The sequence below is a fragment of the Zosterops lateralis genome, assembly GCF_965231275.1.
Source record: "Zosterops lateralis genome assembly, chromosome: 30".
Taxonomy (NCBI): Eukaryota; Metazoa; Chordata; class Aves; order Passeriformes; family Zosteropidae; genus Zosterops; species Zosterops lateralis.
Genome location: NC_139790.1, coordinates 5,639,758 through 5,667,393, shown reverse-complemented (window position 1 = coordinate 5,667,393; position 27,636 = coordinate 5,639,758). Strand labels below are relative to the sequence as shown.

The 27,636-nt window shown below is 46.9% G+C and overlaps 1 protein-coding gene across 5 annotated transcripts in view; it reads left to right on the top strand.

Annotated features, from left to right (window-relative positions):
• Positions 1–15: 15 nt before the first annotated feature.
• The window catches only part of LOC310920463 (glutamine--fructose-6-phosphate aminotransferase [isomerizing] 1), a 45,548-nt gene continuing 17,927 nt past the window's right edge, over positions 16–27,636 (top strand). For 2 of the 5 annotated variants that reach the window (XM_083880444.1, XM_083880443.1), the window contains exons 1-13: positions 16–79; positions 1,477–1,583; positions 1,939–2,074; positions 3,813–3,879; positions 4,356–4,470; positions 19,188–19,295; positions 19,677–19,784; positions 21,159–21,284; positions 22,019–22,077; positions 23,059–23,193; positions 24,116–24,177; positions 24,839–24,918; positions 25,856–25,909. In XM_083880444.1, coding sequence (XP_083736570.1) covers positions 33–79; positions 1,477–1,583; positions 1,939–2,074; positions 3,813–3,879; positions 4,356–4,470; positions 19,188–19,295; positions 19,677–19,784; positions 21,159–21,284; positions 22,019–22,077; positions 23,059–23,193; positions 24,116–24,177; positions 24,839–24,918; positions 25,856–25,909 — 1,204 coding nt within the window. In that variant the 5' untranslated portion in view covers positions 16–32. Of the gene's footprint in view, positions 80–1,476; positions 1,584–1,938; positions 2,075–3,812; positions 3,880–4,355; positions 4,471–4,668; positions 4,733–6,822; positions 6,998–7,709; positions 8,611–10,634; positions 10,720–19,187; positions 19,296–19,676; positions 19,785–21,158; positions 21,285–22,018; positions 22,078–23,058; positions 23,194–24,115; positions 24,178–24,838; positions 24,919–25,855; positions 25,910–27,636 lie in introns of those variants that run through there. The other 3 variants (XM_083880445.1, XM_083880446.1, XM_083880447.1) reach the window with 3 other exon arrangements.

Below are 27,636 nucleotides of genomic sequence, written 5' to 3'. Positions count from 1 at the left end.
CAGCGGCGGGAGCGGCCCCGGGGAGCGCCAAGATGGCGGCGGCGCGGCGGCTCTGCGCAGCGGCGGGGCTGGGCGGGCGGTAGGTGACCGCGGGGCCCGCGGCTCCCGCTGCCTCGGCACGGCTTTATTCCCGAGGGGGCTCGGCTTATTCCCGGAGGGGGCCTTTCTCGCCCCTTTCCCGTGGGACTGAAAGGGGGCCGCGTCACAGTTAGCGGCACCGCGACCTCCAGGGCCGCCCTCTGTGCTCATTGCTCTTCCCCTTCCTTTCTTCATCGCGGGCGGGGGTGACGCTTCTTCCCGGTGGACAGCGAAAGGCTGTTTCTCCTCAGTCCCTTTCCAGCCACCAGCTGGTAGTTCTTCCGGACACGCAGCTCCTGAGCACTCAGCCCTGCACATCCAGGGAGAGCCGTGAGGGGAAATTCCCCTCACCCGGCTTAGGACCTTGCACCGAGGGGTCATTCCCCTCACACCTACTCAGGACCTACACTGAAGTGTAATTCCCTGCACGCTCAGGACAGTGCAGCCGGGAATGATTTCCTTCACATGTGCTTAGGATCCTGCACGGAAGGGTAATTCTGCACCCCCACATGTGCGCGGGATCAGGCAATGAGGAGCTGTTACAGCCCCCCGTCTGTATTTTCAGGGCCATGAAATAAGAGGAAATTCCTTCCCCACAATTTACTGAAGATCGAGCAATAAGGGGGAACTTACTAGACCATAATGCGTTGGGCACACCTGCTCTGTGCTGAAGCAAAATGGGATATAATCATTATTGACTAAAGAGAGAAAAGAGAACTTCCGGGGGACCTTCATTACACATCCTGTTGTGGTTTCTACCTCGTTCCAAGCCCACAATATAGAGCAAATAACAGGATTTAGACTTTTTTTGAGGTTCGTGAGTCCTGTGCTCACTCCAGGGACGTTCATTTCATGAGACAGAGCTTCTCTCCTGTTCCATGTTTGAGTGTTCTGAGCCTCTGCAGTATTTGTGTTCTGGTTTATGACCCCCAGAGAGAGCCAGCCTCTTACTGAACAACCCCTGCAAGATGGTATTTACTGAGTTTATCACTTTTCCTCCTGTGTAGCTGATAAGGAGGAGGAGAACTAGATATAATTGATCCTTAGTATGTAATAATTATTTTGTGAGGTGAGGTGGGTTTTGTTTTTATTTTCTGATGTTCACTTTGCTTTGAAATACCCTGATGCTGTTGGCTGTGCATACAGTTAGCAGAAATCAAGTATTCACAGCTGTGAAACGGAAGCCTGTTACTCCATCACACTGTCTTGCTTTTTCTTTTGATGTTTTTCTCTTTTTTCCCCACTGTCCTCCCCCCTTTACCTTCATCTGAGCCAATGACACCACCCCAGGCGTGTCTTGCTGAATCCTGAGGCAGCTACAAGCATTTGCAATACTTTTTCTTTGGGACAGCGTAATTGTGGAATTTGCAAAATGTTAGTAAAGTTATTTTTGTCTAGGTTCTGTCATATGCTGTTAAAAGATCATAATCTGACAGCTCGACAGCCTTTCCACCAGCTTCTGCAAAAGAAACCATCTCTTCCATCTGCAGTGTGGCATCGTGCAGGTAAATACCAGTTAAAAATTAACAGATGAGCTCATTGTGGGTTTTTATATGCCATGGTAATGCTGAAAGTTTGCTGTTCATTCTGAGGATGTGGCTTTTTAGTAAATAAAAGTTAGCAAAAAAAGCTAAGCCAAGGTTCCTTTTATCCTGCTGTCTCCTGTGAGATGACGTTGCTGTGTTCATCAGTGTTCCTGTGGCTCTGGGATTGTGTTTTTAAAGCCTCATGGCTCTCCAGGCTGCAGTTCTCTGGAGCAGAGGGATCACCCGGGGCTTGCTGAGTAATCAGGACTTGACTTTCATTTAACCTCTTTAGGTTTGATTATATTACTTTTCTTCTTTGTTTTTGTCTTTGCAGTAAGAGGCATGTTTATTCAAACTCAGGACACACCAAATCCAAATAGCTTGAAGTTTATTCCAGGAAGGGAAGTGTTGGAGTCAAGGACTATGGAGTTTTCCACACCAGCTGCAGCCTATTGCTCACCTTTAGCAAGGTATTAATAAACACATCATGATTGGTTAGGGGCTTGGTCTGGGCTCTCTGCCTACACCTGATGTTTTTAAGCACAACTTTCAATCATTCCACTCCTGCTTTGTAGCATCTTGCTTGGATTTGAGATTTAATGCTGCCTAAGATGAAAGCTAGGAAGGTTTTTGCTGATGCTGTTTGTGGGTACTCCCCACAGCTGTCATGGCAGGAGGCACCATGGTCTGGTTGGTGCAGTTGGATTGAGAGGGGTTACAAATCAGTATTTGTGAGCAGTTGCTGCATCATCAGCAAGACCTCTGGCCCTGATTTCTTAAATTAATTCCCCTCAGAACACTATTCAAGTAGTTACTTGGAAATCATGTAACTGTTTAGAATTGGGAAGCAGTGAATAGCCCCCAAATACTCTGAAATAAATGCAGCAGCTCTCTTTGGCAGGTGTTTGGGCTACCCTGAAGTTCAAAACCAGTGGATTTTTCCTCCACTGAAGATTTATCCTTCATTCAAAGAAAGGCTACGGTCCTGGGCTGGATCTGTAACAGGTCTTGGGAGTGCAGCTCTCAGTAATCAAAAAGCACAATCTGGAGCAAGAATCAGTTCTTGGCATAGAAGGGGCTTGGAGCACAGTCACGAGTCTCTGGGAATATTTGGAGGCACTCCTTTTGGTTGGTGCTTTCACGTCAGTCTGTGAAAATAAACTCTGTGTATTCTGCAGATGGAAGGGCTTTGGGCAGGGGGTGAGACCCATAAATGCTGCAGTGGTTACCCCTGGAGATCCCAGGCCAAGGCAGCTTTGTGTACCTTGGCATAATTCCATGCAAAAGCAGAAGCTGTGGGCCATGGCATTCCCTCCACGAGCTGAGGGTTATCAAACATGCAGCTCTGATGTTTTCAGAGGTTTCTTGCAGGCCTGTTTGAGAACAAACAGGATCTTTTCAGGCAGAGCTCTGTGACTTGCATTAATAAATCCAATGTGAAAGGTTTCTGAGGACATCACAACATGTTTGCAGAGTGCTGAAGCTGTAGGATCTCATTGTGCCAAGGTGCATCAGGTTGCAGAGAGAAATCAACTGTCAGAAAGTGGCTTTTTGTTGTCATCTATCTGTAGAAAGACATTTTCATCCAAGATGATGTATGTGCTGCAGTGTTTGCAGTGCAGACCAGCCTGGTTGTGTGTATTGTGCAGGAACATGGGGAAAACTGTCTGTTCTGGGTGTCATTGATCCTAGATTATGGGTTTTGTTAAGTAGGATGACTTAATTTTAAAAGGGAATATAATTGTCTTAAATATAACTTGGAATAAAAATTTCCAAAGAATTAACAAAAGCTCCCTGGAGGAGAGGGAGAGAAGAGAATTATTTAATTATTTCAGACAGTTTGGTGCACTTGCATAATTCCATGGTTTAAGTATTTTTAAAATCCAGTTGATTACACATATAACTTTCATGCATATGAATTCTTTAAACTGAGTATTGGGAAATCACTTTTATCTTTTTCCATTACAGATACTTTTGTGGTAAGATTTCTGATTCTTTGATTCATTGAATTTTTGATGTTTTCCAGTCTTTCAAGAGAATATATTTATTTTCCCCCCATAGTTACAAAAAACACTCTTACAGCCTTACATTGTATTTACCTCCAAGTTCATAATTTTGTTAATCATATTGTTAATTGTTAAAATTAAAACTCAGTTTGTCAGATTGGGCTAATTTTTTCCCATTTTTCCCCCCTTTTTTCCATAACAGACAGTTATTCCGGATTGAAGGAGTTAAAAGTGTTTTCTTTGGGCCAGACTTCATCACAGTCACCAAGGTAAGTAGAGCAGAGATTCAGTTGTGCGGAAATGGCTACAGAGCAGATCCAGCCAGGCTCTCAGACAGGAACAGTGGATGTTCTAGAGAAGTGTTCACAAGTGTCCAAAGGGAGCTGCCTTTAATATAAAAGAAAATAAGTTCAGGGAATGATAAATTTGCAATCTTGAGTCTCTGAAACAGTTGATAAAAATATCTGTCAAATAATAATGTATTTTGGAGACTTTGCTACTTTTTTTAGCTAGTATTTTAAAAGCACTTGCTTGGCTTGCAAACAAGGAGACCCTTCTTTCACAATCTGAGTTTGACTGAATGTCTTTGGCAAAGCTGGACTTGACAGAACATGAAGTCCAGTCTATGCATCAAATCTGAGAGTCCTTGATGACATTTTTAATATAACAATCTCTCTGTAATGTAGCAGCAGCAGGCAGGTACTCTTCTTCATTCTTTTTATTTCCCCTCTTCTGATTCTCACAGGAGAGTGAAGACCTGGATTGGAACTTACTGAAACCAGATATTTATGCAACCATAATGGATTTCTTTGCCTCTGGCTTACCTGTAGTTACTGACGAGGCACCTAGGACAGATACAGGTAAATCAAATCTCCAGGGAGAGGCCAAGGTCTGCCTTTGGGTTTAGCTTTTGTGACATCCAGAAGTGACATCTACTTCTCCCTCAGAAAAGCATGCAGGAGATTTTAAATTTAGAACCTATTAAGATGAATGCAGGCAGGAATTTGCAACCTGGCATTCTCTCAGTTTTCTGATTTGCATATTTTTCTTTTCCCAAGCTGCTTCAGAAGAAGATGATGAAGTTGTACTGATGATTAAGGAACTGCTTGATACAAGAATCAGGTAAACAGGGAACATTGCTGCTAGATGAGTGAGTTAGTCTTGCGGTTTGGGTTTATTTAGGGACCAGTGTGTTTTTCTTTGGAAATGTGATTTCATGGTTCAGCATCTGATGTGAAGGGGTTCAAGTGAAGAACTGGCCAGAGCTGGGAATGCTGTTCAGTTGAAAAGTTCCTCTCTGGTTTTCGTGTTGAAGCTCCTGTGCCAAGCAGAGTTCTCTTTGCTGAGTGACTTCAAAGCAGGGCTTGCCCTCCACAGTGCCTTGGACAGATCCATGGCTTTAACCTGGCTGCTTTAAGAGGCGGAAACAGCACAGGCTTTCCTTTTACAGACACCTTTTTCTCTGTGTTAATGTCAGTCATAATTGTTCTTGTCCTTCCCGTCCAAGTATTCCAAAGTAGTTTATACTCCAAAGGAAGATTTCCTAGTGGAAAATCCTGCCCCCAGCAGATTTTGGCCTTGCACTCCTGTGATTTTATTGGTGCTTTTAACACAGCTAGAATTTAGAAACTGGTGGTAACTAATGAAGTCTCAAGAGTGGCTGCAGATCATTTACCTGAAGAGTATTTTTGTGCTCATTAATTGCCTTCCAAAGTGAACTGAAAGCAATAAGCAACTTGATATTTGAGGTGCAGGGGAAGATGTCTGATGTGTTTGTGATATTTGATGGTGACATATTTCCCAGCTCACAAACTACAGGAACCAGAGAAAAATTATTTTAAATTTTTAAATTTTTTTTTTTTTTTAGTTGCTGCGTTTAAAGTCATATAATTTAAAAATTTGTTTATCTCAGAGCAGACACATGGTGCTGGTTGATTTTCCTGAAAAAGCAAGAAAAGTAGAAATACAATGGAACACCTTTCCCAAACATTTGTGTTAAGTATTGAAACCAGAAGCCAAGTACCATGTTGTATAAAGCTGTGACAGTAATGTTCATGCTCCTGGCTGGGTACCTGGTTGTTTAAGCTCCCTGGGGTGTCAGTCCTTGATTTCCTAGGAACCTTTTGTAAGAGGCACGAAATTTCTGCCAAAAATTCTGGTTTTTTCCAACCTTTTAATTTCTTTAGTTTCCTCCCCCTGTACCCATCAGTGCACCAAGAAGCTGTTGATGAGAATATCAGCAGTGGTGTATCTACCAGTGTATTCTCAAAAGTTATCCATAAACCAGGCTACACATAGAGCATTTATTGTCCAGCAAATCAAAATTAAATGCAGAGCAGTTGTCAGAAGGTGCAGGATGGAGGGACTGTACATCTGAAAGGTCCTGTAGTGTGTCAAAAAGTTAATTCAAGTACGAAGAATGGAATTTAAAGTCACGATCTTTGGCTTTCTGGAATGGAGATAATTTGCTGTGGTGAGTTTATAAATGTGTCAGGTTCACAGATTTTTCTGTTAGGACTGTAGTTCTCAGAGGGTTATTTTGGAAATCAGTATAAAGAGCTTCTGTTAGGGTAACTTGATGGTTTTAACTTGGTCTGGAAAAATGTTGCTATGGAGACAGAGCTACAATGCTGGGCATTTGTGGCTGGCAGAGGGAGAGCAGGCTGCAGAAATGCTCGTGGCACTGGGGTGAGCTTATTGGGAGCTGGTTCCTTCACCCCTGAGCAGGATTAAGCTTTTCTAGTTGGAGCTATTTTCTGTCCTGCGTAAATTGTGGAGAACTGCATATTTATTTATGGAAGCAGGGCTTCTTATCACAGGTGACAGCTGCACTGCACCCTGTGGGGGGACACGCCCCTGATGAATTGGCAGTAACTGAGGCAATAATGGAGTGGCCAGAGAGTCTCCAGGCAAGCCAGGGTGTCTGTGCAGGCTGAGCTCTGCTCCAGGGTGTTTACATTCTGCCCTAAAATTTCAGTGATTCCTTCATACACTGCTGCATTCATTGCAAAAATGTTTTGCCTACTGTCCTACAGAATAACTTCCTATGTTAAATAGTCCAGCACGGCAAGAATTTTTGGAAATGTGAAGCAGGTAGTTGTAGAGAAACAGTGACTAAATCCCTCTGTCTTGATGGTTTTTGTAAGTATTAAATATTGCTTTCCTGAGGTTCCAGCTCTACAAGCTTTAAGTTGAAAATTGTGTTCCATCAGGCCCACAGTGCAAGAAGATGGTGGTGATGTTATTTACAAAGGCTTTGAGGATGGGATTGTGCAGCTGAAGCTGCAGGGGTCATGTACCAGCTGCCCCAGCTCCATCATCACCCTCAAGAACGGGATACAGAACATGCTCCAGTTCTACATCCCTGAGGTGGAAGGTGTTGAACAGGTGGGTCGGGGAGTGATCGCAGAGGTTTGCTTTTCAGTGGAAAAGGAGCTCTTCATCCCTTTCCAGTAGGAACAGGTTGGCAATTAGGGAAAACCAGGGATGTATAGATGCAGGTTTTCCAAGTCAGCTGCTGCATCTTGGCAAAGGTAGAGAACTCTGCGGGGTCCTGTAGCAGCCCGTGGGCTGGGACTTCCTGGCTGAGGAGCAGCCCTGGGTGCTGTGGGTGCCAGGCTGGCCTGAGCAGCAGCAGTGGGCCTGGGGCAGGACTGGCTGATGGTGTTGGCAGTGGGGGAGAGAGGTGACCCTCGCTGGACCCTGCCCAGTGGGCTACACCCCTCCTCTGCTGAGGAACCCAGAGCTGGACACACGTGTTGCTGATGCCTTTGTGCTATGGTGACTTGATGTGATAAAAAAGCAAGGAGCTTTGTCTCCTGAAATGCAGATTATTTGGCTTTCTCATGAAGTACCTGATCTCTGGAGTGATTGTTTTCGTGGCCTCTGTGGCAACTTGACCAGCTGCTATAATTAAAGCTCATTTCCTCCTGGCATTTTGAATTGCCAGTTTTTCTTACTTTCCTCCTGAGCCCGTTGTTGTTCAGCAGTGTGGAATAACTGCTGTTCTCCTTGGGACCAGCAGGGATTTAATGTAATAAATCCTGCAGGACTGAGAGCTTAAACTGTTTATCTGAACTACTTCTGGATTTGATTTCAGGTTGTTGATGATGATGATGATGTGGAGAAAGGAGCAAATTCTACTTGAGCTTCGTCATCTGTGGCCAAATAAACATTTACCTCCTGGTGTATGTAAACCATCTTTGTGCTGAGGAACAAGCAAATCTTGGTTGTCAGAAAAAGAGTTGTGTTTACTGTGAGAATGTACCATCAGTTCAAGCAGTTCATCCACTAATTTATTAAATGCCCTGAATTACAAAAAATTTCTTTTGGTCTACTTTGTGCTATGTGTTTAGAAAGAAATGGTGGGCTCAGAAAACAGTGATGTGTTTCTGTATTTCACACAGAAACTTAAATACTGAAAAAAGAGAAGGCAGAAGCTCCTTGGCTTTTTTGTGCAATAGCAGTATTAAATGTTTATTCCTCCAACTTGTGGGATTGACAGGACTCTGCCCTTACTCTGTAAATGGAAGCTTCAGGAATGTTAATTTTATTAAGTCTTTAAAAGCTGCTGATTCCTATCAATTTTTTGTGTGTGAAAGATAACTTGTAACATCAGCTATTCATTTTGGAGGATGTAACACTGCTATGGCTTGTGGAAAGCTGCCTCCTTGCTCATTACCACTGTGCAAACCACAGCAGCAGAAATAAAAAACGTTTGTTATAAAAAATTATATCTTCTAAAATAAATGTTAGAAAAGAATGATCCTTATCAGCTTCAGTATGTAGAGGGACTAATTAGCTCATTTAGCAGTAAAATCGTTCAGCCACCTTTAGTGTTCTGTTTAAACATGCAACATCTGATTTCTCAGTTTAATTCTCCAGTTTCAGGAGGAAGGTGCAGTGCTGGAGGGCATGGATTGCCTGTGCAGGGTGACAGAGGGAAGGAGGGACTGTGTTTGTGTTTGCTCCTGCCATATCCTGTTTGCTCTCCGGCCTTGTACTTGGCTGCTCTGCAGGAGGATGTGGCTGAGCAGGGCTCCTTCCACTCCTGCACACCATGGGAGAGAAGTATTTGCTGTTCTGACATTGAAATACATAAATGGGGCTTTGCAAGGAGCTGTGTTTACTTTTGTGTGTAAGAATGATTTCTTCCTGGTGCCTGGCTTTAGCAGATGGCTTTGTGACCAGGAATTCTGCTCCTTCTTCGTGGTGCCACCATGGAGCTGAGTTTGTGGTCCTCATTTGGCTTATGATTGGCTTGACAGCCTCTAGTGTGTTCCCCTCTTTCATCCCTTGGCAGTGTAATTATTCCAAAGAGTCCTTAAACAGGAACAGCTCAGTTGGTGGAGAATCTCCTCTATAGCACCACATCAGCATGTGGTAGCCATAAACTCCATATTACTTGGTAGAAATTTGAAAATAAATATTTTAGCTAAATACTTCTTCAGCTTTCATGGAGAGTAATAACCCGCAGTTGTTGAATTACCCTCTGAGGATCTGGAAATTGGTATGAAATTACCATGTTTTCTTTTACTCTCTGATGAACTGCAGTGCCTGTACACTGCCTGATCAGTGTATTGATAACAAAGTTTCCTGCTGCAGAGCAGGGAAGAAATGCCCGGGACAGGAGCGGGGCAGGGTGAATGAGGCTCCGAGGGGAGCAGCGTTGCTGTGCCTGCCTGCAGGATGTGTGTTCCTGCCTCTCACGCCTTCCCAGGGCTCAGTGCTTCCCTGTGCACCTGGGAAATCGGCTCCCGCTGCAGCGAGGCACTCGCCTTCCTGCTGGAAATCAGGGTGTGAAGTCAGTCCTTGTCCAGCTCCACAAGTGAGGACGAGATAAAGCACTGAGAGCGGCAGGGGAGAGCGCTGCCTTGCACGCTCCAGTCCCGGGATACCTGCCTTGCCTTGAGCCGGTGTGTCCTCGCTGTGGAACAAAGGCCGGGAGGGGGCTGTTTGCTGCCTGCGGGCTTCTCATGTTCCTGAGATCCGGTGACCTTCTCATTGCTCTCTGTCCAGCCAGGTTCTGGCAGCAAGTTCAAAATACGCCCTGTCCCATTCTTTAATGTGTCCTGACGCTGTGGGTTGTTTTCTGTGCTTTTTAAGGAAATATTTCTTTATTGACTTTTTAGTGTAATATAAAGTTGAATGAATGCCATTTTTTCTTAAGGCATTGCTCTGTTTTGTAGCCTTAGACTTTTAATAAGTTTCCAAGCAGGGTTTGATGGGGGTGGCTTCAGACAGCTTTACTGAGCTCTCCAGCTGCATGGATGTCACGCCTTGGTCAGTTATGCCTGTCCCAGTTTGCCTTGCAGATTCTTATTAATGGTTTCTTTCTCTTGCTTCTGAATGGGTGCTGTTATAGAACAGCCAGAATAAGAAACCAGAGGCCAGGCTGCGTGGACTGGGGAAGGATGCAGCCCGTGTCACGGGGGTCGGGGAGCCTGACGGGGCCGCTTGTTCTCTGCCCTAGCCCGGAGCAGCCTTGGGCGCTCGGGTTCGTCACCCGGTGATCTCCAGACGCTGAGTGCTGCGGAAAGGCCTGGGGATGATCCCGTGGGTGCTGCTCCTGCCTGGCGTCAGTGGGAATTACCGGGGGGAACATCTCCCCTCCGCTGCCGGGGTTGGGAATTACCGGGAAGGGTCTGGGAACGGGCATATCTCTGGCCCGGGTCGGCGGGCTGGGAGTCACCGGCGGTGCTCAGGGAGTGGGCCCATCCCCTCCGGTCTCTGGGAATTCTGGAGAAGTGTCTGAGGAGCAGCCCCCGGTCTGGGGTAGGGAATTCCGGAGAAAGGCCTGGCAACGGGATCCCTCTGGCTCGGAGCTAGGAATCACCGGGACACTCAGGGAACGGGCCCATCCCCGTGTCCCGGGGGTGTTTTCCCCACCCCCCCGTCTACCCTTTGTTTGCCCAGTAGCCCCGGCGGCGGACGCGGCGGCGGCAGCGGCTGCCACGTCCTGGGTCCGGGCAGGCGGGGCGGCGGCGGCGCGGCCAATGGCGGGCGCGGCCCGGGGCGGGGCGGGCCGGGGCCTGCGCCGGGCCTGGCGCGAGGGGAGCGGCCCCGGCAGCAGAGACAGCGGGGCTGCGGACCGGGAAGCGCCATGTGTGGTGAGCGCTGGGCCGGGAGGACGGCGGGGCCCGGGCCGACCCCGAGCCGGCGGGAGGAGCCGCCCGAACGGGCGCTGTGAGGCCGCGGCACAGCCCCGGCCGGGCGGGGACGGAGGGCATCGCCACCCCGGCTGCGGCGACAGGCGACCCGGCCTCGTTATCCCGGTGCCGGCGCCGCGCGGAGGCGGCTCACGCCGTGTTAGTCACTTAAAGGACGAATTGTCTCCAGGCTGTAGGGGATGTAGCGGCAGCAGACAAAGGGCCGGTGCCCCTTGGGGCTGTGAGAGCCCTGCAGTATCGGGCGGTTTGTGCCGGTGGGGTGGGCTCGGTGCCGCCGGGTGCACCTTGCCCGGGGGCCGGGGGAATCCCGCTCTGGTTCCCGGGAGCCCCGGTGCGCGGCAGGGACGGGTGGGAAGGGGCGCTCCGGTGGTGCTTCCAGCCGTGGCTCTGGTCCTGTCGGAGTCACCCCTCCTACTCTGGGTGCCAGCCGTGGTGGTGTTTTTTAGGCGTTACAGCGCCCGATAATTTGTTTTCCACGGGTCGGTCCGGGTTGGCTCGGTGTTGGCTGGGGACAGAGAGGCCGTGTGTCCGGCCTGGGTCGGCTGTGCCGGGACCGTGCCCCGAGCTCGGGCCGGGGCTGGTTCTGGTTCTCCTCTTGCCGCCGTGCCTTCCACCCTGCTTCCCCTAGCAATTCAGCCACCCTGCCTCATCCTTTAAACACAGGAATATCATTTATCCTTCCTCTTCCTATCCCGTCGTCTTCATGCTTTTCCATGGAAATTTATGCAACAGAGTTCTGCTGGATTTTCCTATTTTCTTTCCACACGATCTTCTTTTTTTTCCCCTGTATTTTTGTGTGCAAAATTATGTTCTCAGCGAGACTGTGGGTTTTACACTTAATGTGCAAGTTGTCATTTATCTCATTGTTTTTGTGGGATGGAACCAGCATTGCCTTCAAGCTGTCAAGCTGTGGAGAATCAGAGACTCATACCTCTGCTCACATTTAACACTGTATTAATTCGTGTTAAAAGTACAAAGTGGAGCAAAGCTAAGAATAGAAAGGATAATTATTATTATAAATAGCTTGCTGCAAGATTGAGGATGGTTTTGGTGCCTCTTGTTTGCCTTATTTGCGGTCTGGCTTTTGAAAAGTGCAGTCTTAACATTCTGCTCTTTGTCTTTTCTGCCGTGATAAGCCCTGAAAACACTGGGAAGTTACTCAGTTGTGTTCAGGATTAAACTTGTTTCTCCCCTTTTTGAAATTAAGTTCTTCTTGGATATTGAAACATTTCATGGAAAGAGTTAGAGAAGCATTAGGGATCATTGTCTCTGTTGCTGAGTGTTGCTCTGGGAGTCAGGGATGTGTCCTGGAGTGAGAGTGGCTGCTGGTTTGTCTGGAGCAGAGGGCCCTGATTTCCCAGGCCGTGGCAGCTGCAGGGCCTGGTGTGGTGTTTGAGCCCTCAGACACAACATTTTTGTCATGGAATTGTCAGTGGGGATTGGATAAGCATCGCTTTATCCTGCCATGCTGCCTGGTGGGTGCCCATCCACATTCAGAGTTTTACCCAGTTCACTTTACACAGAAAGGTAGTTGTTAAGATGAGATTTAAAAGAAATATATATGACAATGCTGCTATTGTTACCTGAGTTCTCAGATACCTCAGTCTGTTGCATTGAAGGGACAGCTTCAGCAACTTCCAGACTGAAATTATTAACATGGAGTTTTCAGCCTGATGTTCAGGTTTGTGACCTTAGAAAATCCCATGATCTGATGGGCTTATGGTGCTGGACAGGTAAAGCCTCAAAGTCCGATGCCTTGGTGCCTGCTATGAATACTGTTTAGATGTGCTGGGGGTTTGTTTCTAATAGTGTTAGTGAAAAATAGGGGTTTTCCTTGGTTGTGTATTAGACACGTGCTGTTTGAACACCTGGCCAGGTATGAGTTGGGTGTGCTTTGGTCCAAGTGCACCAAACCAGTTCAATGGCATCTGTGAAATAGTTCAGGAAACGGGTTTTTCAAGGGAGCCAGGCTCCATAAACTGTTCTGTAAATCAGTAAACCTGTCATATGCCATGACCAGTTTTAATGACAAAAAGAGATTGTAGAATTCAGTTCTTGGTTTACTAGTGATGACTAAAGATAAAAATGGGCCAAGGAAAGACTTGAATTTCTAGTTCTAGGGTTACATGTATGTCAGTAGGGATGTTCAGCCCTTCCACATCTGTTAGACTTCTATCTGCCTTGGAGTGGAGCATGGAGCAGTGGCTGTGGCCCAGAGTAAGTCCCTGGAATTGCTGCTCTGATTGTTTAATCTGGGCAGAAGAAATTCTGCCCTTTTTAGCTGGAGAGGGAACTGTATGCTTGGGCAGCAAGAGAAGTGTCCAGTGGACAAATATGTATACTCACACATGAGTGGATGTTTTTCTGTTTTGTTTTTTTCCCAGCCTGGAGGTGACGCATTGAGTGTCAGCTCTCCCCTGTGCAGCTCCCAGACATAACAATGACAGCAGCGAGCTTGAGCCTGACCTTGTCCTCCTCAGACTGGGCAAAAAAAAAGGGATATTTTGGGACACAGGGACTGGCACCTCCCTGAACTGCCAGGCAGCAGCAACAGGATCTCCTCCAGTGGGGCTGAGCAGCAATTCTGGGATGCAGGATTCCTTGGAATTGCCAGGTGGATGTACTGATATCAAAGTCTATGGAAATGAGTTAAGAGTAACAGGAAAAAGAATTTGGAAGTAAACACAGCCTGAAGGCTTTTCTACTTTTGTAGGAAAAGGATTATAAGAAACAATTCCTTCATGTATCTCGAGACACCTGAAAGGCGTGATTAATTTCATTTGCCTGTGAATGTGTAATGAAATTAAGGAACCTGAGGTCCAAAAAGTTCATGGGGAAAATAAAGTTCTCAGAAAAAGTATTGTGACTGTCAGCTTTAGATGTCAATAATGTCCATTTGTTGAAAATGTTATTCTGTTAAAATTACCAACTCTTTATCAGGAATTTTTTCTGTAGCTGGTATTAAGAAGGCCTAGGATTTGTGTTTGAGTGTTAAAAATCAGTTCTATGAGAGAGCTGAGTGTCAGAAGCAGCTGAATGCCTTTTCTAGTGTTTCCCCAGGTAAGGTGTTTAAGGCAAACCTGCAAGAAAGGAAATGTTTTATATTCTATATTATATTGTTCAAGGTATTTCACTTGAGAGAAATGCATACAGAACTTATTACTATGGATCTTAGTGTGATTGGTTACTATGGATCTTATCGTGATTGAAGAGTTGTCTGATGAGCTGACATGCTTTGAATTGGTCTTTGCAGTCCACACATGGAAAGTCCTGTGTCAAGTTAATAGCTGAAATGTTTTATTATGCTGTGAAGTGTTACTGTTCTAATTCTGAATTGCATTGGTGTTGAGTCCTGAGGTGTGCCAGTGTGTTCCAGATAGGGGTGTTGTGTTTTCTGAGGTTGCCAGGTAGGAATTCCTGCTGTGTCCTTGCTGCTCTCTTCTTGTAGCTGGGAATTCACAATTACAGACAGCGCTGGATGAGGGGGAAGTGCCCAGGGTTGTTTTTTTGTGTCACGAGTATTTCACCTCGAACAATGCCAGCTCAGGGCTCATCAAAGCAGAGTGATTAAACGTCATTATAGATCCTGGTTTTCTGGAGTGCTTCCTCCTGCTTGCTCGCTCTGCAGTGTTACAGAGGGCAGGTGTGACATTATTGCTGAAAGCATTGCATGGAAGGGCATCTAAATGTACACTGAAACAAAACCCCTGGTTGGGGTCTGCTGGGGACCTGAAAATCCTGTTGGGCTGGTTTGGGGAATGGTCTGCTCAAAGTTTGTACATTTTCAGCATTTCACCTGGCATCCAGGCTGGTGGTGCACCATGTGGGACTCTCCTGGAACTCCCTTGGATTTGCCTTGGAATTCTATCCAAACCAACTTTTCCATTGAGCGATTTCAAAGAACTGTAACTTTGATGGAGAAGTTGTCACTTCTGTGAGGGCTTCTGACAAAGCTCTGTGTACTTGATGTCTTCTCATGTCTTGAGCTGTGTTGATTGATGTGAATATCAGCTCAGGGAGGGAGGGAGCAAGGCTTGAACAGGGCACTGTGGCTCAGAGGAAAATGTGTCTCTGGTGTGTGACAGAGACCTTTTCTGGGCTGAGCTGGGATGTGGAGTTACATGTTCTGTGTGCCACCTCAGCTGCTTTCTGTGGCTGCATGAAGTGACCCTTTGTTCACTTGGTTTGAGTAGGAGGAAGGATTTCTTTGAAGGGACACGGTCACCTGGGCCATTGTGTCACCCAGGCATCGTGGGAATCCTCACTGCACACTGACACACGTGAGACCTGCGGCTCGAGGTCTGATGCCAGAGAAAACTCACTTCAGAGACCCCTTGGTGGCTGCTGAGAGTAGGAAATATTTTTCAGAAAAATAGATCAGTGAAGTGTCAAGAGCACTTCTCATCTATTTTTCCTCATGAGTGTTTCTGTCATGGGTAGTGGAACTGTACTTAAAATTGGAAGTGGTTACAAGGTGTGATTGCTCAGATATTCCTGAATGATCTGGTAGTTGAGACAGTAAAAATGCTGTTTTCTACATGGGGATTCAAATTTTCCCCGGCTATGAAGTATTACATCATTACAGGATGTTTGTAAAGGGGAAAATGAAACACATTTGTAAATATTTCCAATAAATGAAGTTTATGTACACATAGTTTATCATGATAAGTAGCACAAATGGGTGATAAGCCTTCAAATATTGGATTTTAGCCTGCAGATTAGTAAGTCATGCGTTTAGGAAGACTTGTGTTCTTTTACAGGAGACTTATTGTCTCAGTTTTTACTTTAACGATGTGTCATTTATGCATATTCTATTTTTATTTCATTTTTTTCTGTTTTCTCCGAGGTGAGTTTTAAACTTCCCTGTCTAATTTGCCTTCTCATTTGTAAAATGTGTTCCGCACAGATGAGTTCTTAGAATTTGATTTTCCCAGTGACATCTCCATTATCATTCTAGCTATTTTCCTCTCAGGATCTAAAAGCTGAACTGAATCAAAACTGTATCTCCTAGCATCTGTTTTTTTGGAAGAGCATGTCCATATTTCACAGCATTAACACTGTGTTTGCATTTCTTCTGGTTTGTTTAGTTTTCATAGTCTCTTTTCTGAGAAGCACTGAATTCCTTGGGTTGGTTTTTTGGGGAGTGTTGGGGTTTTTTAATGACATTATTAGTCTTGGATTCAGTTTTTTTTTCCCCAGGCCTCATGAATAATCTTCATATAACTGTGCTGTAATTAATAGCTGTTTTCAGTGCCTGAGACAAATGCCAAGTTGGCTCCTTTTTGGATGGGTGTTTAGTGTTTTCAGTACAGGCAGGGATAAACACTGGCTTTCCCTCTCCTCCCAGCTGGGCCACCCCTCCCTGTGGGGAGGCCACTGCCACTTTGTGCCCATTTCGTTGTGCACTGCCAGTGTTTGGGATCTGGAACAAGGAGTCAGGGTTTGGGCTGTTGGTTGAGTTTTTTTTAATTCAGGTGTGACTGACCTTGCTGAAATCGGTGGAGAAAACGTCTCAAGTCACCTGTCTGTTTTGGGTTCAGATTCAACAAGAGTGTCCAAAGTCAACCCTTCTGGAGGGAACCAGTTGTTGGTTCAGAATAAGCTGCAAATCATTCTGCCAGAAGCCATCCTGTGGTCACAGAGCATTCCCTGACACTCTTTTTTTTGTCCCTGCCATCCCTTGTTCCCAGTCCCTTCCCTCACACCCTCATCCCTGCCATCCCTTGTTCCCAGTCCATTCCCTCACACCCCTTGGACATGCTGCTCCCTCCCTAGGCTGAAGACACAGCTTGGCTGAGCTGGGTGTGAGGTGGTAGAGCACACAAAGTGAGTTTGGTGTTCTCTGCTTCCCCTCCACCTCCCCTCGAGTTCTTCTCTCCCCTCTTGGCATGTTGCACAGGTATCCCAGTGTTCCTTCCCCAGCCTTTCCCTGCAGCCTGTCCCATCTGTGCCCGTGGCTCGGCCCATGCCCTGATGGGAAGAAGGGCCCTGTCTGTGCTCCATCAGTAGGGCCCTTATGCCTCTCTCACTGGTGCTGTTCTCTGGGAAGGACGTGCAGGAGCCAGACTGGCCATAGCCAGAGGAATTCAGTGCTCAGATCCCAGAGCACCTCAGCACTGCTCATGGGTCCCTGTTTGTGATCCCACTGGGGTGGCCTTTGGTGCTGTGCCCTCGGATGACTTCCTGGGTGGCTGTGCCTGAGTGGGGCTGGGCTGTGCCATGGCAGGGGAACTGAGATGCCACCGAAGGGTGCAGGGCTTGTAGGTGTTTCTGGAGAGATCTGTGAGTGGCCCAGCAGCATCAGCGTGAGTGTGAGGCTCCAGCGATCGGATGGGAATGGGATCTAAGGTACATGAAACACAGAGAGGTTACAGTTCAAATGGTTTAGCTAATTTGGAAAAATGCAAGCAGCATTCATGTTGGCCTTGATTCTGGAGACTCTGGAATAGTTGTACTTTGAATGATGTCAGGGGCAGGCTGCTGCAGCCCAGCTGCCTTTGGAAGAGTTCACATGTGCTGGTTCTCTTTGCTTTGTGGTGTACTGGTTTTATGTGTAGCTCTGCCATGGGTCTGGGTGTCTGCAGAAGGAAAGGGGCTGCTCCATCTCCTGCTAACAAAGCAATCTGCTCTGTGCTCCTTCCTGCTGTAAGGCCTGCAAATCATTTAAGACTTTGGGGATATAGCTGAACATGCTATCCTTCAGCTAGCTGTCTGGAGTCAGCTCACTTGCAACAGGGAGGCTGCTGTTTGCCTGAAGGTGGCAGCTTTTAGAAACAGAGTGAACAAAGTATCTCAAATTGGAAGACTTTTTTTTTTTACCCAGGAGGATGGGGTGGGGATGAGGGTTTGGACATGGAGAGCATGGGGCAAAGCATCCTTCAGAGGTTTGGATTACAGCAGAGGCAGTTCCCTACTTGCAGGGGTTTGTCTGCTGAGCTTTGAGCTGTGGATAGGGAGGTTTGTGCAGGGGGAGCTCACCCTGTCCATGGAGTTACTGGATCCAGCACTCAGGTTGAACAGGCAGGCAGCAGCAGCCCTGTGTGCCCTGTTGGTTTGGGATGTCAGGAGCAATGGAAATGGAACTGTGAATTTTTATAAATTTGGTCATGATAATCTTAAAGGCAGAAGCTTAAGAAACAAAGTGAAAAGCTCCTTTTCATTTTTTTTTTCCTTCATCTGACTAGGATTAAGAAAGAGGAACACTTGAATGTGCATCTAATTATTTTCCAGCACTAGGAAGAAAATCAGTGAGTTGTGGTGTCCTCTGTTGGCAGCAGAGCTGTAGGGAGGTGTAACTTCTAATGGGAAGGGGAAGTTGAGGACAACCTTATCCTGACACCTGTCTATGGTCCCTCAACATTGAGCAGCCCATACTTCTACTTATAAAATAAAGACATCAACAGGCTCTGAATTATTTAGTTTAATTCCAAAACACAAACAGCTTAAGAGTGCAGTTTTTCAAATGTTCTGTGGGTGAATGTAAGGATTTATGTTCTGAAAGCCACCTTGGGAGTAAAACTCAGGAATAAAAGTTCAGGAGCTGTGTGGCAGCACCCTCAGGACAATAGCAAAGATTTGGAATGCCTTTAAAAGGGCTTTGTCTCTGTGTGTGTCTGACTGAATTTCTTTCTTCTCCAGAGGTTTTGATAAAGTTTTTTAAATTACAAACCTGGAATTCCCAGTCACTTATACTGATGGATGTTTGTGTGAAACTGTTTTTGCTTTTACTCCACACAGATTTTTTCTCCTTTCAAATGTCACAGGGTGAAGCTATAGGTTTTGAGTATGGATATTTGTAGCATCCTGTAAATGTCTTCTCATCCTGCTGCTCCATGGTGGCACCCAGAGGAATTGTTCTGAGCCAGAGCTGACATTAGAGATCGAGGAATTTGTGTAAAAATAGGAGCAGCAACTCCTATTCCTTTGAAACGTACAGTAAAAAGAGCTCCATTAATTTGGGAGTCTTAGTTTGCATGAGTGAAATTATTTTTTTCTTAATGAGTCTATGGGAGAAGCTTGGAAGAAGCTATTGGAGGAAGAACTGCTTTCTCTGATGGTTCTTCAGCTCCATGTGAGGGAACCTTGACTAGTTCACCTGCAGGGATGAGTTTCCTGTGTCGGGTGTTGTCTCCTGACAGCTCATCCTTTTGCGTAGGTCCACCTTATGGGGAAATTCCTTCTCCCATCCTGCCCAGGCCTGTCCTGCTCAGTTGCTTTCAGTATTTTTGTGTAGTTTGATCTCTTGACTGTCAGTGATGTCTCTGTTGAGCCTTGGTTGGGGCAGGCAGAGCTGGGAGTGCAGTGGGAGCTTCCTGCAGGCACAGACTGCTGGAGTGAGAACCTGGTGCTCACACAGAGCTTCCCCAGCTGTGATTTTGGTGTGAGATGATTCTCTTTTCCCCACACAGGCATCTTTGCTTACCTGAACTACCATGTTCCTCGGACGAGACGGGAGATCCTGGAGACCCTCATCAAGGGGCTGCAGCGCCTGGAGTACCGGGGATATGACTCTGCAGGTACGTCTCTTAGAGCTCTTTTGGGAATTTAGGCTTTAAGTGATGGTTTTCCTGGTGTGATTGTGAATGGTTTCTACCACCTTCTGGTTTTGAAGAAAGCTGGAACATAAACTGGATATGCCTGAGGTTAGAGGTTTGGATTAACTTCAATGTACAGATTTCTATAAGCATCCTTGATTTTTTTTTTTCCCTAAAGCTTTAAAAATTGCTGACAAGGTGACAAAGGGAAAGCTTATCTAAGGGGTTTCTTGCCTTTATGTGGCAAGCCAGCTTTTGGAAAGGGCTCAGGAAGAATCCAAAAGGGCAGAATTTGTTTACATAAAATATTGTAATAACTTCTGCGCTTGACTCTCTTTCTCCGTGTTGCATGGTGGTGCTTAGGTGTGGGACTGGATGGCGGAAATGACAAAGACTGGGAAGCCAATGCTTGCAAAATCCACATTATCAAGCAGACAGGGAAAGTGAAGGCTCTGGATGAAGAGGTTCACAGTATGTATCTCCCTTTCCTCCTTTCCCTTGACATGTCCTCTCAGCTCATTTGTGTTTTGAATATCACCTGTTTTACCCACACACACTAATTTCTAATAACTTGTGTGTAAAGAGCCAGAGGTGTAAATGCTCAGGGATGAGCTGTGAAGAGCCTAGTGATCCTGTGGTTGTTGGTGTGAAGTTAGAGAGAAATTGTGATTTTTTCAAGACAAATGAGTTGCATCCTACTAAAGTAAAATAGGCCTAAAATGCATTGTGGAAAACAGACAAGAAAAGCTCCAAAACAAGCAACCAGAAAACTCCTTGAACTAGGGATAGAGGAAGCGTAATTATCAAGACCTAGAGCTTGGGCAGAAGGAGAAATGCTGTAGGAACCTCCCCAGCTGGGTTTTAAATGTTCCCTTGTAACACTTGTCCCAGCTGGAGCTGTCTCTCCGTGGGACTGGGCTCTGCAGTGGCTTTAGGAGGGCTCTGGTGTGTGTCACTGTCATGCTCATGGGACTGTGGACACCAAGGGCTTCGGCGTCTCTTTCTGTTCCCTTTATTTAAACCTCAATTCATTAAATGTGAGCTCAATGCAAAAATGCACAAAGTTGTTGGGAGTGGAATACAGGCTATGTGAGGGCAGGGAGATGCTTTTCAGAGCAGTCAGGATCTCAGTTTCACATTCAGAAGCTGCTGTGTTGGTGTAATTCAAATCTTTTTAACCCATTCTTATGTTCATCTGAGGCACAATGTGCTGAGTGTCCCAGAGGGAGGTAGGCCAGTCTAATTTTAGTATAAACCAGGAGTCAAAAAGCCCAGACAAGGTGGGATGTGCAGTACAGAAATGGGAGATGAACAGAGGACTCCTGAAGTGCGGTTTGCCTGCTCAAGAAAAGGACAACTGTGTGTCAGGACACACAGTTTAAAAGAGATTGTTGAAACTCTTGTGGAATAAGAGGAGTATTTTTTTTTCCAAAAAAATATTCATGCTCATGTTAGACTTTGGAGAGGTAGGGGTTAGGGATGCATGAATAACCATGGTGGTGTGCAGGGCTGGCTCAGCCATGGGTGACAGGATGGCAAGGAGCACTCCTGATGGACAGTTCAGAGTTAGATTCTTCCTTAAAGGTTGCTTTTTGTTTTGGCAGAGGGAGGAATGGAGGGCTGTTTCCTGTATGCATTTGCCCTGGCCTGAAACCCCTTGAGGTTTTGGTTGGCCTTTGATGGTCCTGAAGGTTTTTTCCAACCTTGACAACTCAGTGATTCTGTGTCCTGTGGGATTTGCTGACCCTGTCAGCATTGCTGTTCTGTAGTCCTCAAGGCCTGGTGAGACTCCTAGCCTGACCTGGAATATGGACAACCCCTCAGGACTAAAACTTTCTGCTGCAGAGCAACAGGACATGGACCTGGACATCGAGTTTGACGTTCACCTGGGGATTGCCCACACGCGCTGGGCTACGCATGGGGAGCCCAACCCTGTCAACACCCACCCACAGCGCTCCGACAAGAACAATGGTCAGTGCCTTCTCTGGCATCCTCAGCAACTCCTGGAGCCTCTAGGAGAGCTTCTGACCCCTCCATGTCCTCGGAGGGGTGCCTGGATGCACACACTGGGTTCATTCAGGCTGTGGTGCTGAGCCCAGTTGCGGTGAAGCTCCAGGGCTTGGACTCGGGTTTCTGCCATGGGGAGTGTTCCCTGCAGTGAGGGATCCCAGGAAGGGTTGGGTGCCCAGGGCTTGGGTGGTTGCGTGGGCACAGAGGAAGGAGGAGAAGGAAATGGGATGGTGAGAATTTTTGTGGCTGTTCTTTGGAATGGAATTTCGTAAGCTTTTTTCCCCCTTATCCCTGCTGTAGGGAGAGGGGTTTATGTGCCTGGGCTGTCGCAGCATGGGGCTGTCGCAGCATGGGGCTGTTACAGGGTGGTCTGTGCTAGGTGTGGCTGCCCAGGGGACAGCAGTGCTCAGCTGGCAACAGCAGCAGCACAGAGTTCATTGCTCCCAGCAGGATGGAATCTGCCAAGTGCTCAGGTGCCCCACAGGCTTTGCAGGGTCTGAGTGACCTTAGTACCACCCACGTCACTGTTATCCTCCCCAATTCCCAGCCATGCCATGGAGGCAGAGCAGGGGATGGCACCAGGAGGTGAAATGTGCTTTATTCTGCCGAGGGCCTGTCCCACAGTGACATGAGTGGGCTCTGCTGCCAGGCTGGGGTTGGCGTGAGGCTGAGCAGGGCCTTTCCTCTGTCCCCAGAGTTCATAGTCATCCACAATGGGATTATCACCAACTACAAGGACCTGCAGAAATTCCTGGTGAGTGACTCCTGGGGGGTGAGACCCTCCCTCCCTCCTTTCTCACTCCCTTTTGCTCTCACACCCTTCCCAGCTCATTCCCCCTCTTGTATTCTCACTCACTTTCCCTTTTACATTCCCCACTCTCCCCATTCCTTCATTCATGTTGCTCCACTCATCTCTGAATGATTTCCCCACTCACAGTACCTCTCACCTCCATTCATGTTCCTCCACTCACATTTTTGCACTCCCACCCATATTTGCACTCACACCACTTCCCTTACACTCACAGACTATCCTACTGTGAGCACATTCTCACATTTAAATCCACCATTCCCTCCCTACCTTGCTCGCACTCCCCCCATTCCCCCACTCATATTCTGACACACTCATCACCCTGCTCACACCCCTCACCTTCCACTCCCTCCTCATCCCCCACTCATTCTCCCACTGAGACTTTCCCACTCAGACCCCTCTCTGTGTCCCTTCCACCCTGACTCTCCCCCTCACGATCTCACACTCTTTTAGTCTCAAACTCCACCACTCCCTTCACAGTCCAACTCACTGCCCTCTCCTCCTCTCCTCATATTCTTGCAATTTAAAAGGCAGGAAGGATGGAAGGAAAGTGTGAAAAGAGGAGAAAAGGAAGGAAAAAGGAAAGGCAGGAAGGTAAAAGGAAGAGGAAAAGCAGAGCAAATAATGGGAAAAAGGGAGAAAAGAGTAAGAACAACTGCAGTATGGAAGGGTAAAAGGGAAGGAAAGAAGGAGAGATGGGAAAGAAAAGGAAGAGCAGGAAAAAGTAAAGGGACGAAAAAGGAAAGATAAGGGAGAAGGGCAGGAGCAAAGAAAAGAAAAGGAAGAAAAAGGCAAGGTGAAGGAAAGGGAGAACTAAAAAGAAAGGAAGGCTGGGAAGGAAGGAACATTCAGGAGGAAGGGAAGGAGGGCAAAGCAAGGTGGAAGGGGAGGCAGAAGGCTGGTCACCCACATGGGCTATCCCTGCAGGAGAGCAAGGGCTATGACTTCGAGTCTGAGACGGACACGGAGAGCATCGTCAAGCTGGTCAAGTACATGTACGACAACCGCGACAGTGATGACATCAGCTTCTCCACGCTGGTGGAGAGGGTCATCCAGCAGCTGGTAATGTGGGGGACATGGAGGGGCAGCTGGGGATGGGCACAGTGGGACACACACCCACCCCCTAAAACAACCCCTGCACTCCAGGGTTACCAGGGCATTGCAGCACTGGCCATGCCACTGCTGCAGAATGCTCTGGGGCACGTGCTAAGGCATGGGTTTGTCTCTCCTGGCTCTGACTTTTCATCTCAGGTGTACATTTGGTTTTCTTGGACATTTGTCAGTATTCATCTGGGAAATGTCTCAGTCTTTGGGCATGGCAGCACCTGGAGACTGCCAGCCCCTGGCTAGGGTGGTAAGGAGCAGGGAGGCAGCCGTCCTGGGAGAGTCTGTGCTGCTTCCAGTCTTTCCCAAAACTCCATCTGGGATTGCTGCTGACCCCTGGTGGGAGCTGCTCTGTGGAGCCTCTGCCTTCACTGTGTGGTTGTATGCAGGAGCATGATCCACCACAGTTCACCTCTCACCCCACAGCACCTGGTTCAGCTGAGTTTTCACTGGTTTACTTGCCAAGGGCTGTTTTAGCAACAGCCAAGAACTTGTGTTGCTGGCAGGTTGTGGCACCTCACCTGAGCAAATACCCTGAAGTTTTGGTGCTTCTTTTAGAAGATCTTTGCCTCTGCAGGTCGCCTTACTGCACCCTCAGTTAAAGCAGAAGCCATTTGGATAACCAAGGGAGTCTGAGTGTCCCTCTGGGGGTTCAGGAGACTAATTCAGTGGTTGAAGATGCACTGCCAGGCTCAGGGGAGGGACATCCTTCCAGGAGGAGGGGGGCTGGAGCTACAGGCAGTTCTGGAAACATCTGTGAAACGTCTTTGGTGTCTGTTCTGTGTGCACAGAAACACAGGAGCAGTTTCTGTGCTGGGAACACTGAAACAGTGCCTGGGCCTCAGCTGAAGGGATAAACAGTTTGTTTCTCTTGTTGCAGGAAGGTGCTTTTGCCCTTGTGTTCAAGAGTGTTCATTACCCTGGGCAGGCGGTCGGTACCAGGTGAGTGTTGTCATGGGAAGGAACATTCTTGCAACCTGTGTGTCACTTGTTATACTCTCAAGTTGGAAGACAGAGTAGAGATCATTCTCATCACACTGCTGGGGAGAGGGTGATTGTTTTTAACTTCCTTTCTCTTGTTTTCCATTTATCATAACAGAAAGTCCCCAGAAATATTTTGGAAATTTCTTACTGACCAACTGTACCACACTTGTATCCTCTCACTGTGATTTGAGAGGAGATGATTTTACCTTTTCCTTTATGCTTGCCCTTGTGAGAGCACTTGGACCTCCACTTGGCCTTTGGAATCTGGGCCAGCTTCATATTTAGGTTTTCTATCCCACTTTTTAAACACTAACATCGGTTGGGGTGGTTTCACCGGGGTTGAACTTCTGTGCCAAAACCTGTTTGTAGGTATGTACAGTGACAAATAGTCCCTGGTTCAGGTGTGCAGTAACTCTTGAGAAGTTTGTCTAACCCTGACGCAGTTTCCTCACATCCTCATGTGTTTTATCCTGTGATCCTTTCTGTGTTTGCAGCAGCAGCTGCTCTGGGAGGCTCTGGTTGTGCCCTGGCGCAGCTGAGCTGCTGCTGTGGGGGCAGAACTGCTGGGTGGGGCATGGGGGTGTCCCCAGGTGCTGAGGCTATCCCTATGTCCCTGCAGGCGAGGCAGCCCCCTGCTCATCGGCGTGCGCAGCGAGCACAAGCTCTCCACCGACCACATCCCCATCCTGTACCGCACAGGTGAGTGGGGAGCAGCTCCCCTCAGGCTGCAGGGCATGGGCACACACAGCTGTGTGCTCTGAAATACAGCTTTCAGCTGGAAATTGTAAATTAAATAATTGTTAGAGACTTTTTTTTAAGAGCAAGTTTTTAACCACGCATTCTACCCACCATATAACTCAAGTTGGCCGCTAGTGTTGTACACAAAGCTTCAATGTCCATTTATTGCAAGAAAAACACATCTTAGGATGGTAGAATAGTATGGTCATGGAATAGTTTGGGTTGGAAGGGACCTTAATGCCCATCTTGTTCCAACACCCCTGCAGGGTGGGCAGGGACACCTTCCACTGTCCCAGGGTGCTCCAAGCCCCATCCAGCCTGGCCTTGGACACTCCCAGGTGTGTTGGAATAGTTCAGTATAATAAATTAAACAGTGTAGTTAAACTGGAGTCTCTGTTCTGCATGTGGCAGAACATCGGCATTTGTGATTCTGGTGGTTTTCAAGAACGAGGACGAGAGAGCTTTGCAGGCTGGAGCTTGGCACTGTTGCAGACCTTGCCCCTGCCACCCCCTGTCATTTGTAGATGCTTTGTGGGACAATGTCTGTTCATGTGGTCTGTCCATCCTGCTCTCACACGTGTTCTACCACCACAGACACCCTTGAAAATGAAAAATTACTAAGAATTACCCTGTAATTCCCTGTTGTCAGAGGGGTCTGAGCCTGTTCAGTCCCTGGGACCTGGACTTGTGTTCTGAGCAGTGCAGGGATCCAAGGAATTGCTGTCCTGTCCTGCTGCTTCCTAACAATAACTGCTGATCCCCTGCTACAAGAACCAGTCCCAGAAGCTTTGCCTTTTAATTGGATGATTAACAGTAATATTAATGTATTTATGTAACAGTGTATTTTTTACTGATTATCTCAAGTTTGGTTTGGTTTTTTTTCCAATTGCACTTTCAGCTGTACAATCTATGGATCATTCTTTTGATGGAATATCCATAAAAATGGAGGAAGGTGCCGACCAGAGAAAAGTTAACACTTGAAATTTCAGGCAAATCTTCAAGTTCCTTGGGAAAGGAATCATAAATGGGACCAAGATGCATTGTCTTTTTAATATGTGGTTATTGCTTTCCGTGCAGTATAGTGAAATGTGGGAGAATCAAAATTCCTTCTTGATCAGAAACACCATGAGCAACACACAGGAATATCCACTCACCCCATTTCGAACATTGGGACATAATGCTTAGCATATGTGCAAAAACTGATGACAGTGCAGGTTGTACTGAGTGTTCCTGCAGCTCTGGCTACAGAAGGAAACCGTGAATTACCTTAAAAATAAACCCCACTAAAGCAGGAGGCTGCTACTAATCCTAATGCAAGCATTGCTCAAAATTCCTTCTGGAATTTGGGTTGTCAGAGCTGTGTCCTCCCCCTGACCATGGTATGAGTCTGAGTTGCAGCCTCTGGTGGCAGCACTAAGGTTAGCCTGAAGTTGGGACTTCCTTCCCCTGTTCATTTATCTGGGGGACCATCTGTTACTCACTTGAAGTGCTTTAAAGGCCAACCCATCACAGGATGGGATGAGCCAAGCTCACATCTGAAGTAGGAGAGCCCTTTTCTGTGAGGGGGAGGATCTAGTTGTTAGTGGCTGTAAATAAATGGGATTCCACCCTCAGCAGAGGCTCAGTGGCCTTGGGCATTCCCTGGGTAAAATATCTGAGATCTCTCTTGCTGGAGGAAAAGCAAACCTGGGTTTGTTGGGAGATGAACTGTGTTCTCTGCCAGGAGCTGGTTTATCTAACTCTGAACATCAGGCGAGATTTTGCTTTCTCTTTTACCCAGTGTACCTCTCTGTAGAAAGTTTTTGAATTTTTTCTGTAGCCAGGTGAGTTCCCAGGGGCTCTGAGGACCCAAGTCCCTCAGCACTTAGAGGCACTGAGGCTTTTCTGAGAAATTGCCCCCCTTTCCCATTTTTACTGTTTAAAAGATTAAAATATTCTTTCTGTGTTGCTCCTAAATTGTAATAGATGAGGGGTTGGTGCAGTAGAGCAGCAGTCAGATTATAGATAAATGGACAATCTATGGACAAATCTGCAGATAAAATAAAAACCATAACTAGTTGAAAATGCTCACTGTAACTCCCCAACCCAGCCTTGGTAACTGCACACACAATGCATGTGTGTGTGTGCACAATAAACACCCTCCAGTGCAAAATCTGTAATGCAGGAAAGCAATGCAACATAATAAAGCCAATGCAGGGAAATGTTCTGTATTGAGAAACCAAATTTGCATGTTCTGATAAGGTCTTGGTGCTTCTGTGGGGGAGTGGCCACTAATAGCTCTGCTCTGTCCCTTCTCAACACCAAATCAGTCTGTCATGTCTCAACAACAAAGGCATTGCTTTCCTCATTCACTGACTTGATAATTGAACTGGAAGATCTAAATCACTGGTTGAGTGGACCTTTTTCACTGAGTATCAACATGAAAGCAGTATTTTTTGTTTACATTTTCATCTGCAGAAGTGGAAATCAGAACACCACGAGCTCTACTTGCATCACTGAATTAGATCAGTGTTTAGCAGGTGAAACAACATAAGGATTATGGAATAAATATAGAATGGAGTAACTTGAGTGTTACTGTTCTTCAGCAATAGTCCCATTTTGGGAGATAAGCTGATTAATCCACCCCCACCCTCCCCATACCTTGCACAGTGACTGACAAATAATACTGCTCAAGGCTGG